This window comes from Aspergillus tubingensis (genome assembly GCF_013340325.1).
Source record: "Aspergillus tubingensis WU-2223L DNA, scaffold_15, whole genome shotgun sequence".
In the NCBI taxonomy this organism is placed as follows: domain Eukaryota; kingdom Fungi; phylum Ascomycota; class Eurotiomycetes; order Eurotiales; family Aspergillaceae; genus Aspergillus; species Aspergillus tubingensis.
Genome location: NW_023336289.1, coordinates 1949843 through 1961991, shown reverse-complemented (window position 1 = coordinate 1961991; position 12149 = coordinate 1949843). Strand labels below are relative to the sequence as shown.

At 46.5% G+C, this 12149-nt stretch overlaps 4 protein-coding genes across 4 annotated transcripts; 2 read left to right on the top strand and 2 right to left on the bottom strand.

The window, feature by feature from the left end:
- Nucleotides 1–1180: 1180 nt before the first annotated feature.
- AtWU_11490 (trichothecene efflux pump TRI12) lies at nucleotides 1181–1549 on the top strand (the record flags this gene model as incomplete). Its single annotated transcript, XM_035506590.1, has 1 exon — nucleotides 1181–1549. One exon carries the CDS (start codon nucleotides 1181–1183, stop codon nucleotides 1547–1549), a length of 369 nt encoding a protein of 122 aa, XP_035362483.1.
- Nucleotides 1550–4286: 2737 nt separating this feature from the next.
- On the bottom strand, nucleotides 4287–5261 carry AtWU_11489 (major facilitator superfamily protein; the record flags this gene model as incomplete). The annotated part of the gene is made up of 2 exons (XM_035506589.1): nucleotides 4287–5129; nucleotides 5205–5261. The coding sequence occupies 2 exons, from the start codon at nucleotides 5259–5261 to the stop codon at nucleotides 4287–4289; spliced, it is 900 nt and encodes a 299-aa protein (XP_035362482.1).
- Nucleotides 5262–8128: 2867 nt separating this feature from the next.
- On the top strand, nucleotides 8129–9094 carry AtWU_11488 (glycosyltransferase family 32 protein; the record flags this gene model as incomplete). Its single annotated transcript, XM_035506588.1, has 1 exon — nucleotides 8129–9094. One exon carries the CDS (start codon nucleotides 8129–8131, stop codon nucleotides 9092–9094), a length of 966 nt encoding a protein of 321 aa, XP_035362481.1.
- Nucleotides 9095–10903: 1809 nt separating this feature from the next.
- Nucleotides 10904–11806, bottom strand: AtWU_11487 (lipase family protein; the record flags this gene model as incomplete). Its single annotated transcript, XM_035506587.1, has 2 exons — nucleotides 10904–11288; nucleotides 11346–11806. 2 exons carry the CDS (start codon nucleotides 11804–11806, stop codon nucleotides 10904–10906), a joined length of 846 nt encoding a protein of 281 aa, XP_035362480.1.
- Between the last annotated feature and the right edge of the window lie 343 nt (nucleotides 11807–12149).

Here is a 12149-nt window from a genome sequence, read left to right as displayed (position 1 = left end):
CTGGTCTCCACCAGCCATTCCACGGCTAAACCAACGAGAGCCTCATTTAGGGGAATTATAGCTCCCGTTCATTACTTGCCATTTGCCATTATTTCTTCTCTAGGCTCATCCATTTTAGAATCATTCACTCAGCTGTTGCTTAGGCAATTTATGGTCGAAATGTTGAATAGAATAGGCTAGACACTATCAAAGATCAGGGCTTAATATCAGTGAAATGCCATGTTATCGATTATTCCTGTATATCTGCCACCAATTACCACTATGTATAATGCAACAGCAATCACTTTACTTTACCTCATTATTAAGTAATATAAATAATTAGTCTATAATAGAGTTTATAAAAGTCTTTCCCGTAGAGAAGTCGGCCACCAGTAGTCAGGCAGCATTTACCTGCCTTCGTCAAGCTGGTGATCTTCTTGCTAGACCCTTTGACGTCACTGCCAATCAGGTGGCTCCAAAAGTAGCGTAGAAGAATGCAGAAGAAGAGCATCCAAAAGCATAGGACGGTGGTGGTGATAAACCCCCCCGGTCGCAAACAGCGCGTATAGGATATACCGGTACACTTTGGTGTTCGCAATGCGGAGGGGAGTGTAGATGAATGAAAGCTTGATGAAGTAGGTCGCGATGAAGTACAGCAACAGACAGATGAAAACGTGCAGTAATGCCAGTAATGCCACTAGTCAATCGGTGCCGGGGCATCGATTGGCAGCGCCGGCGATAATATCATCCCAAAATATACAACCCTGATAGTGAATCCGCGAAAAGAATCACAGACCGACGCAAATGCAGGCAAGAGCGACAAGGACAATGCATACTGTCGCGTACGTCACAGGGTTGTATGGCTTGTTTGTCCTTGTGAACGGGATCGTCGGGTGCATATAGGAATCAGGTATGATTTCGACTGGTGAATACGAACACCGGGGTGGACAGCAATGAGTCCAAAACGCTGGAAGAGGGTTTTCTGAGATGGTGAGAACATTCGAGACTCCCTCCTTCCCCATGATATTCCCAGGTGGAGTGAAGAGGGCCTCTGGCAGTTGAGCCACAGCTCGATTAAAACAGGGCGGAATCCAGAGGGGAGGTTGAATTCCGCTTCTTCCTCGGCGCCCCTGTATTAAAACAGTAGGGACTGTCCGAAGCTTGCGGCGGCTGAATCTCTTCTTTGGGAGATCTGACCAGGATGGTCGAGAAACGCGAGGCTCCTGGCGCGATTCGCGACATTGAGGCCGACAATGGCCTTCCTCCTCGCTACTTCTGCTCCAGCTTGTTCCTTGGCTCGATGACAGCGATCGGACTGGGCTTGCTTGCTGCGATCGCCGGCTTTGCCTTTCCGGCTCCGCTCCTCGCCATCATCAACCCGGAAATTGGCCCTAGCGCCGACATCTCCTGGGTGTCGCTGACCTACACGCTGACGATCGCGGTTGGCCTTACCCTGATCGGCCGCACCACAGATATTTTTTTGGGAGACGATACATTTTTATCGGCGGCGGTGTCCTCGGAACCGTTGGGAGTATCATATGCGCGAGAGCGGACAGCATCAACACCTTGATCGGAGACATGACATTGATCGGACTGGCTGCATCGACTCAGGTATCTTATTTCTACGTGGTGGCAGAGCTTGTGCCGATGAAATACCGCTTCACAGCCAACAGCCTCATGTATATCTTCACGACGCCTGGCCGTGCCTTTGCGCCTGCCATCAGCGAGAGTTTGGTCCGCACCACCTCTGCGGGCTGGCGGGGAGTGTTTTACATCCTGATTGCCATCAATGCCGTTGCGTTACTGTGTTTCACTTTATTTTACTGGCCACCCATCTTCCAGGAGAAGCATGACAGCCAGCGAAAATTTACCTAGATTATCTGTTTAACTATTTTAGAACCTTTCTCTTCGTGTCCGCCCTGACACCCTTTCTCATGGGCCTCTCCTGGAGTAGCTTTTGATATCTATGGCAGTCCTCATATGTGGTTGCTACCATTATTATCAGCAGGTTATTCTTTATCACATTCATCCTCTGGAAATAATATAGTCCAACCCGGCAGCCGCTCATTCCGATGCGTATGTTGCGAGATTTGCAATAAAAAGTAGCAGTTATTACCTCGGGGCTCAGTTCAAGCCTTTACTATGGCCTTGCTGTCGTCTGGCCATTAATAGTGTTCTTTATTTATACCTCCAGGAATTCTGTTCCTGACAGCTTACTCTTCTTGCTTGTCAGGGCCGGCTGGCTATGTGGGGAGATCATCTCGGGATTTGCAGCCATGGGTATTTGAAAGATTAAATACCAGAGCATTGTGATCCTTGTGATTGCGGGGATCCTGTTTGCCTGTGTCACGACGTGCACCGTGGATTCACGCGACCGAGCTTGTTGGTTGGTGGCCTTTGGCACGTTCTTCGCCGGATGGGTGGAGGGGCTATCCCTTACGACTACGACCCTCGCGCTCGGCGATCAGGATAAACTGGGCACTGGCTGTGGGTTCGATTACTCGATTCGCTTTTCCATCACAACCGTCGTCACGACGATCTACAACGTCATCATTACTACCCGGTAGGCAGATACTATCCTGACAGAGATTGGGAAGGCATTGGATAACAGTAGCCTGCCCCCCGAAGCCATACAGACCCTAAATTGCCGCCCTGTCAGCTGGTCAGGCTCCGACCACCGTGGTGGGGGTTACCCCAGGGCTCGGGGCTAGAGCTCTTCGAGCCTTCAAGGAGGCTAACATTCAGGCGTACCGCACGGTTTTCTTCAGTACAATCGCAGTTACAGGGCTCGGGCTGGTGGCCACCCTGTTGCTGCCCGATGTCGACTCGTTGATGAGCGAGGAGGCCACTGTCACTCTGAGCCGGACGAAACACCCGCCGTCGATGGCGAGGAAAACGCATCGAACCACCTAATGTGTGCACAGTAAACTTTTAAGTACAAAATATCAAGCCCAGATAACTGAAGCCAGACTTTAGCGCGTCCCTCCCACAACAAAAGAAGCATTATGTATGAAGAAAGATATATTATCGGATATGGAGGAGGTGTGTTGGCGGAGGGGGTGGAATTCCACAGCTAATTCCACATAGTGATTTTCGGCACATTGTTATGTGCAGGATTAGAAAAACCATAAATCATTCTCTCGGCTCCATAACACTGCCCACTGTATCTAGGCCAGCCACTCTTCTCTTCATGGCACCTCACACAATCTCCATCCTTGTCTACAAGGCTCCCCAACTTACGGCGGATCACTTTCAATCACAGTATAAGACCACGAATGTTCCTCTCATGTTCTCCCTCAGTAATCCAGGCAGCCGACAGCTGTTATATTGGCGTCGCTATGCTGTTAATGATAGCTCAAAACACAACCCTGACTAGGATGCTCTTACCATAATGTGCTTTATGGACAAGACAGCGGCGGACCGAATCAATGCCCTCCTGAACAAGCCTGGCATTAATACGCTGGTCGATGACGACTCAGTGCGGTTCCTCAATATTACCGACACTCAGTTCGCTGTGCTCGAGATAGAGGGCTCTAGGTCTTGATAACTTGTTACCTAGTGGTTCTACCTTTATGTAATTTATTTCCTAATTTCTTAAGACTCTTTATCTATAATGAATATAATTTATAATTAAATTTAAATTTCAGAAGGAACACCTTACTTTACAGATATAGAATAAGAAACAGATAAATACAATTCAATATAAAAAAATATACTATTTTATTAGTATTCTATCATTCTGAAACTTTGAATTTTATACTTATTTTTTAGGCACGTTATCAAACTTCAACTGCGTATATGAAATTAAATAAATTAGATAAAGATATAAGAAAAGCAGATTCATAAAATAGAGATAATATTATTCTATATATTAACAGTAGATAAATCAATGATGATTAGAGTTATTACTATTACTGTGATCGTCTCTGATAGATACCTTGTTCTGATGTATTTACCCTCTGAGGCGCTTCCGAGATAAATAGTGAATATGAGAACATAAATGAAGAAAGCACTGTCAAATCTCCCATAGGTACTTTGTTTATACGCCTGAAACTTCCCTTGTTCTATATTCTTGGACTACAAATTGATACTATATATTGTGACCTCTTTCAACAGGATTGGTACACCATATATATACAAGGAGGTTACCGTAAACTGTTCTGTAGGGACCGAATTTAGCAGATATAATATGACCCGTCAATATGCATCCTAGCCGGGTCCGGGAGAATTTGCACGTTGATTCCAACCTGCCATCATATTAGCGCTAATAACACTCACATGGCCATCGGACTTCTTTATACCCATCCTTATTCCAGATCAGTCTCATCTAGCTGATATAACTCCCTTCCTAGCTCCCCATTCACTCCATACTTCTCACCAGTCATTCCGTCCTCCCATAATTGAGAAGGAAGCGACAACTCTTCCCATTCAACAGCAACATCAGCAAATGTCTGCTCACTGAATTCTATCCGGGTCTCTTGTACAATATTCGTCTTCCCGTCGTGATAGATTAACCGTAGCATGTCCGTTTCAAAAGCTTCCTGATCCGCAATAGCAAAATAGCCCTTTGAAGCTGTTCGCCGAAGGAATGTGCTCTGTCGTTTAATATGTTTATCACGATCCGCCCTCCATTCGTCGCTTTGTTTGAGGTTTGGTAGTTTCTTCTTGAAAAACTGTCTATCCCGTAAAATATGTTCTGGATTCGGCAGGCGGCTATAGCCATCTAAAGGGCCGGCTAACTCTGGCAAGATGTCGAAGACTCGCCACCAGTGGTGGCCGAAATTGAAGAGTTCAGGATTATCAAGAAGGGCCCACCAGGCTGTATCCTTCTCGTCGAGCTCATCGGACCCTACTAAATCTGTGATCTTGTCGTTGTCATCGGCATTATAGTGAGTGCGCAACAAAACCAACTGATTGTTATCACTCCCCCAAATTCTCCACCCTATCTTCCGCAGAGTGTCAGAGCGCCAGGGGCGGAGGATAATGTCAATTTCATGGGCCGTAGGGAAATGTGATGGTGTTTTGTAAGTCTCCGAGGCATGATAAGTAGGGTCCAGTTCCCCCGGAATCTCATCTAGATCTAAGAACCGGTGGATCAGTCGGAGGCGCTGGTTTCCAGTGGGCTCAGATGAGGAGTGATCCCAGTGTTTCTTTAAGACAAGATATTAGCCACGCTCGGCCTTCTATTAACTTGGGAAACAATAATCGTGGCGCAAAACACTCACGATCAAGTACTGCTCGACGGGTAACTGGCCCCAATGCGGAAGGTATGCCTCGTCCATCACTCCAGGCAAAGAATGTGTCGGAACGCTAACCGCTAGACCAAAAACGATATATCGCGTCTAGTCAGACCAGTGACGGAGAGATTACTGTCCCAACAGAATGTACTGTCATGGGCAATAAAGCAGAGTTCTAGACGCTAGATGGAAATACCCTGCCTGTCCAGTGCGGGAAAATGACAGGACGCAGCGTCGCAGGTCACCTGGCCCACGCTAATTTCTCATCTGACCAGGCAAACCATTATTGCAATAAGTCACATGATCAGCCCTAGACCCCACCTCTAAAAAAAGAAACTATAGACTTGTATAGTAGTTACTAAATAAATTCTTATTTTAAAATATATTTATATAATTTTTAAATAGATCTTAAACTGGTTATAATTCTGTTCCATAATATCTCTGTAAGTGACAAAGTCACACAGTGTGTATTATATCCTGGCATGGTTGGGATTATTGCTACTACCATGATAATCCCTAATTATAATAGACAGGATGGTGGATTGCGGATGTTCAATTCGGAAGTGCAGTGTATTCCACATACCCGGACGTCTGCAATGGCTGTGTAGACAGGACTAGCTATTGGCCCGAACATCGAACCTGAATCCAGGGGTATAAATATAGCACTCCCATTAAGTGGACCAACACTCCCCGCCTTGTGAGAAGGAACGGCGCGATCAGACTGGGGACTTTAGAGTTCCTCCGAGGTTCCACCGCAACATGAACTTCGGAACAGTAGACAGGATACACCCATGAACATATATTTTCGCCGGAGGATTAAAGTCTCGGGAATAGATAATTTGATAGGTATGATCATATCTTCAGACATTGGTAGAATGCAAGATGCAGTTTAAATTTTTGTCGAAGATAAGATGTTTCACTAGCCAGGATCATAGTAAGATCCTCCGATCTCAGTCCGGTAATTATACCATTAAGGCGAGATTCAAAGGCCGTCCCGTTGTTTGAATCAGATTCCATTGGAGCGGGCATTTACTAAATGACTGTATCCATTATTACGCACAATTTCAGCTACATATTCACTAACATTCTTCTGTACGGCATTGAGAATGCTATCATCTATCACGACTATAACCAGCTGATTAAAAGTGACTGCTCGGTCCTTCCCCAAACATCGAGCTCTCAGTATAGTGGCTACCTGTGGCATGGCTACGGTACTGATTTTTTAACTTCATCAGCTGCTATGATCTGGAGATCTGGAGAGGATAAATCTTCCACCTTCCATACTTAGCCTCCTTCTGACTTTATCAGAGGAGTTTAAAACAATGAACGAATCATTTGTTTTCTAAAGTTACCGCATGGTTCATCCATGACACTTAGAGTACCGAAAGACACTCGTCTAAGGTTCCAGTCAGTATTTTCTACAGTAAGAAAAGGAGCAAGGCCGTGTCGAAGACCTCGATAAATGAAATATATAAGCCAGTCCCAACCCGTATATCCGGGGATTTGACTGGATATGAATTAAGGTAACGAGATACAACCATCACATGGAGTGCCTTCGACGACAGCTTATACATCATGAAACTACATCCGTAAGTTTAGTGGCCAAGCAACACATTCTTCAAGTTCAGGATTTTGTATCCAATAACTAGGTTTGGTTGATCGCCAGTTATTACCTAACGTATGTTTTCGGGAGGCGCAGAGAAAATGCGGGGCTAGCGAGTAAAGTGGAACGTAGTGGGGGGTTTCACACAGAAACAACATGTTTGTCTCCCCAAATGAGCAGAGATTCTGATCTGACTGGAATGAATCACAATAGTGGTCAGAGTTACAGACGAGGTTGGATGATTAATAGACCGCACATTCAGTAAATAGAATATAGCAGGTTGCTTCATTACGTCCTACTAGCTTGCAATAGAGACTGTCCTTACTACTGCGGATAAACAGCTACCTATCATTTGATCAGCGACCTCAGTATACTTTGTCAAGCCATGTCAGCTCTGCAGGGGCTCGTGGGCATGATAAGCTCGATACGTTTCCTGAAAGAGTGCATTTACAGGGGTAAAATGTCTTGCACTTGACACGAGCCCGGACATTCAAGAGTCTATAAACGTACCACGCCGTGGGGCCGCAGATGAGTCAGACTGGCAGGATTGCGGCACAAGAAGACAGAATTCTCCTCATTTGGTGTCAATAAAGAAGGTGTACCTCTGTGATGGTACCATGGAAATCAGTATTACGCAGTGACAAATGCTCGTAGAAGAATAGGCAGCGACTTCGAATTTTTCACGAATAGTCAAAATACATTGACGAGAAATCTATTTTGTCGTCTACTACTTGAGCATGTGTGAGCATCCTAATCTAGTCTGTCCAGTCCTTTGCTGTCAACAAAAGGGACAAATCCCAGTCACTCTGATAGGCGATGGTCTTGGGTGGGCAAGGTGGATTGTCCGAGAGATTTTGAGGTAGGGAATCAACACCGAACATCAAGCACGATGGCTCTGATGGCCCTAATACCCAGATAGAGACGAATAGGATAGAGAAGAATGCTATGCCTACTGCTTGTCTCAGATGAATATATTATCCAATGTTTGTGAGCCACTACCATCCTGGGCGATCCTTGGTGCGAAAGCTACTACTCACTGGTGTGGTTTTCACTCCCCTAATAAACCCACGCGATAGAAACAGGCCATGATCAACGTAAACGTAGACTGGTACTCATGGAACTCGGACCTTTCTTTGATTCCGATTTTCTGGCCAGTCATGCGCATCAAACGTGGACCAATGTTGGAGCAATCCCAGTAGGTAAATGTCTTTCTGCGACCCCGATGAAATGCAACCTCTGCCTTCAACATTCATTCTTCATTCAAAGGCAGACTACCGTCGTAGTGCGAGGTTCTGCAAAAAGGAGCATTATGGGGGTTTTATTTGGAAGGCCGAGACAGCTTGGTGTCGCAGTGATTTTCTCTGTTATTATCTTCGTTATTTTTCAATTCGTCTATACTGATGACTTCGCTCTCACCGGACACTTAACAGAGTCTATACAGATAGTGGACGCATGTTCGCCTGATGCACTCGAAGATGTCCATAACGCTCGTCCGCCCCTCGAACCAGTCATACCAAACATTGTCCATCAACTGTGGAAAACAACCGATATCAGTGACTATTCTACCACCATCACCGCGTCTTGTGAATCGTGGAAGGCTATTTTCGAGCCCTCCAACTACACAGTCAAGCTATGGACAGATGATGATGTCCTTGAGCTTATCAAAGCGGATTACGCTTGGATGCTGTCGACATACGAAGGTTACCCTCACGATATTCAGCGTGCTGATATTGCGAGACTGCTCATCGTTCATTCCGAGGGTGGCATTTATTCCGACCTGGACGTGAACCCCAAGTCAGCTGAGCGTATTCGATGCCTCCAGAGACTCCAATTCCAAGCCATTTTCTCCCCAACAGCGGGCACACTCGGCCTCAGTAACCATTTTTTTATGGCCAGGCCTAGATCGCCATTTCTGGAATGGGCGCTCCGCGAGGCCAAGCGGCGGAGTAGCAGGCTTGCATCACGAGGAATACTCCTCCCGTACCTGCAGGTTTTCTGGTCCACGGGCCCGATCATGGTAACGGCAGCGTTTAGGCAATACGCATGGCTTTACAACACCCCTCGACTCGATATAGGGCTGCTGGACGACGGGTTTATTGGCTTGGTGGTACAACATGCTGCGGGACGGTCCTGGCAAGGGGTGGACGGCAAGGCGCTGAATTATATCGCGGATCAGGGCGGACTAGGGCTCATATTTGGAGCGGTCGCATGCTTTTCTGCAGTGGCAGGACTCATAATCATGGCTAAAAGATACAATACCAGAGCCCCTAAGTGACGAGGTGAGGGCGTGGGTCATATTTACATTATTTCCGTTTGATTGTATCAAGCCGTCAGCTGCGGACTTTGAAATGATGCATTATTGTCTGGGTAAACATCTTGCGCACCTTACTACCTTTCAACGAAGAAGGCCCTCAAGTATCCAGATGGGGATGTTTTATAAAACTGTGTCTGGCAAAATGTCTAAACGAATGAAATGTCTTGACAGGGTAGGCAGAAGTAAAAAGAAAAAGTTTTCCGGGAGGTCTGAGCTTTCACTTAGGATTTAACCTTAGATATGATGATCCAAAGCTGGCTCTCACTTGTGGAAAAAAAAAAACTTTGGGAAGATCTGAGGTGGCTGTTTCGTAGGAAACAAAATGCTATGATTATATGGCCTCAAGGAACCCAGCGTATCAGGCCCTAGCACTCAATATGACAAACTGAGTTTCCAGTTAATAGATTCACCTTTCGCTTGCCGCGTGGTTTCCGCTCTCAGGAGCAGACAGTCCAAGCAGCCGGGGAGAGCGGGCATGATAAGGGTCGCAGGTAGTCAGTACGGGAAACTGCAAAACACAACTAACTAATAGGAGAGGCAAATTTCTGCAAAGAATGGGTAACGGGTAATCTGAAGGGGCTTCGTCAAGGCAATCATGGCTATCTATTCCTCTTAATATGATAGGATTATTTGCGGGGAGTAGGCACGAAAGAGTCTAGGCATCCTACACAAAGTCCTGCCGAAGATTCTTTACGTCCAGGGCTCGCAGAGTGAGGGTATATCTCCGAAATAAATGTAGTCAGTGTGACGAAATAAAATTAATATGGGGTGCCTCCCACCTAAGAACAGAGCCCTGCGCCTTGCCCACAGAATCTGCATCGCAGTAACACGAACGACCCTCGCAATGGAAAACGCATCATGGCAACGAGCAACCCATCCAGTACCGACGTGGAAGTGTGACTGCTTTTATGATCTCGGCATTTGCACAATTCAACGTGCCGCCGACGGATGCCTTACCTGTGGTAGGAGGCGGGTCTTGGCATTTGAACAGGATTGGCCACGGTCTCATCTCATGCTGCACACGATCATAGTAATTGGTTTACTAACCCTCCACCATCGGCATATCTTCGTAAAAATGAAATTGGAAATTCGAATATAGGGCCTTCTTAACGCTATCAACAGGGATCTGGGTCGCGATCACGACAACGTCGAGATATACCGGCTTATGACATGCACGCGACGTGTTGTCAACTCCTCGAGATGGTGAAGAAGCCCGGGAACTTACCTCTCTACAAGTAACCCCATATACATGTATTGTCCTTATATGATAGCTAGGCTTAAACGAGACTAAACGGTCCACTCACAATGAAGACCATGGTAGAGCTAGCTTTTCGCAGCGCAAACGAGATCTGGAAGGCTGTTGCTTCTTTATGGGATCATATAGCGATGAATTTAGGCTGTATTCATATTTAGTACTACCTTAAAATGGAATTGGTGTGTCCTGACTGTGCTAGGCTGAAAGGGTTGGATCTAAACGGGACTGATACATTTCGCTCATCATTCAAGGGGTCTATCAGGTGACACAGTCTATGATGGGTTTAAGAGGATAAGGTGTTTAGATATATCTGTCATTTACTTTAGACATATAATCGCAATCAAAAGAGAAAGGCAACCTCATGGGTTATGGTGAGGGAAACCATATGTATTCACGGAAGGAACTTATTAAATCTCCTGATTTACCAAAAGGTGTTCTTTCGGGTATACATACATGCATGTCCTCTCCAGGACATCCATCTTTTCTGGTACAGTCGGAGAGGCTAAATTGACTGATCACCATGTACATGCTCCGCTCGTCATCCCAAAATAAGTCGTGTGCGCATCATTTACACCCTGTCCGCCCTGGGCCTCACAGCACTGCACTTCATCCCCAGTGCAGACAAATGTGTTTTGGGCGCTGTAAGGATCAACGCTCCAGTACTCCACACCGCCATGGGCGTAACCCTGCTCCGCCGGGGGCAAGTTTGGGATGCCGTCGTTGGCATGAGTGACCCGGAAATACTGCGTCGTATCTGGGCTCGAGGCTTGGAAGGCATCGTTCATGTACGACGCGAAGGCCTGATTGCCGCTGCGCGGTTCGCCGAAGGTGTACAGGCGGATGTTATCGTATGTCGCAGACAGCTGTGCGGCAGTGAGTGCTGCCAGGGACGCTCCGAGACTATCGTGGAGTTAGTGAGTATTATACACTTAATTGAAAGAGGTCACGAGGGCATACCTGTGGCCCGTCACAGTCAGCGCATAGTCCGGATACCGGCTAACCTGCTGTTGGACAAGTGACTCGACTTTGTCCTGGACAGAGATCCATCCAATATAATATCCACCGTGTACTTCACAACCGTTACATTGGGGTAGGGTGTCGAAAGGGGTGAGGGTATAGTTAGTATCGAGTTGTAGATTCGTATCACTGCCAGTGCCGCGAAAGACGGTGATGATTTCTTTACTGCTGTCGTCGCGGAGGATCCATCCGTTGATGTCAGTTTGAGAGTTGTAAATCTTCTCTCCCTTGATAATAGTCGACGGAATGTTGCACAGGTCGGCGTAGGCAGCTTGGGAGATAGTGGCCATTTCGACTAAACGGCCGTAGAGGTCTTCGGAGATGCCCTGTGTAGAGGCTGCTAGGGCGTTCCCTGCGGTCACCACAACAGCGATGGCGTATTTTGCGGAGAATTGCTTCATCTTGAAATACATGCGCCTGAAGCTGGTTGAAAATGGGTCAACGAGTAGCGTGAGAAGCCAGTTGATTGAGGGTTTGTGAGGGCATCTATCCCTTAAATAAACCACTGAAAGACCAATTTAGGATAAAAACAAGAAGCATCCGACGATCATCTCATATTGCCTGAGTTTATGTCGTATAACAACATGGTGGCATGGCTTCTAAGTATACTCGGCAAGCACATCTCCAGCTTTTGCCGAAAGATGTAACAATGGGGTCCCGAAATCAGCTTGTTTCATGTGCGGAATTGCGCGCGACTGACCCTACTAGAGGGTCGGTATGACACCTACTCCTGTACACCTCCGG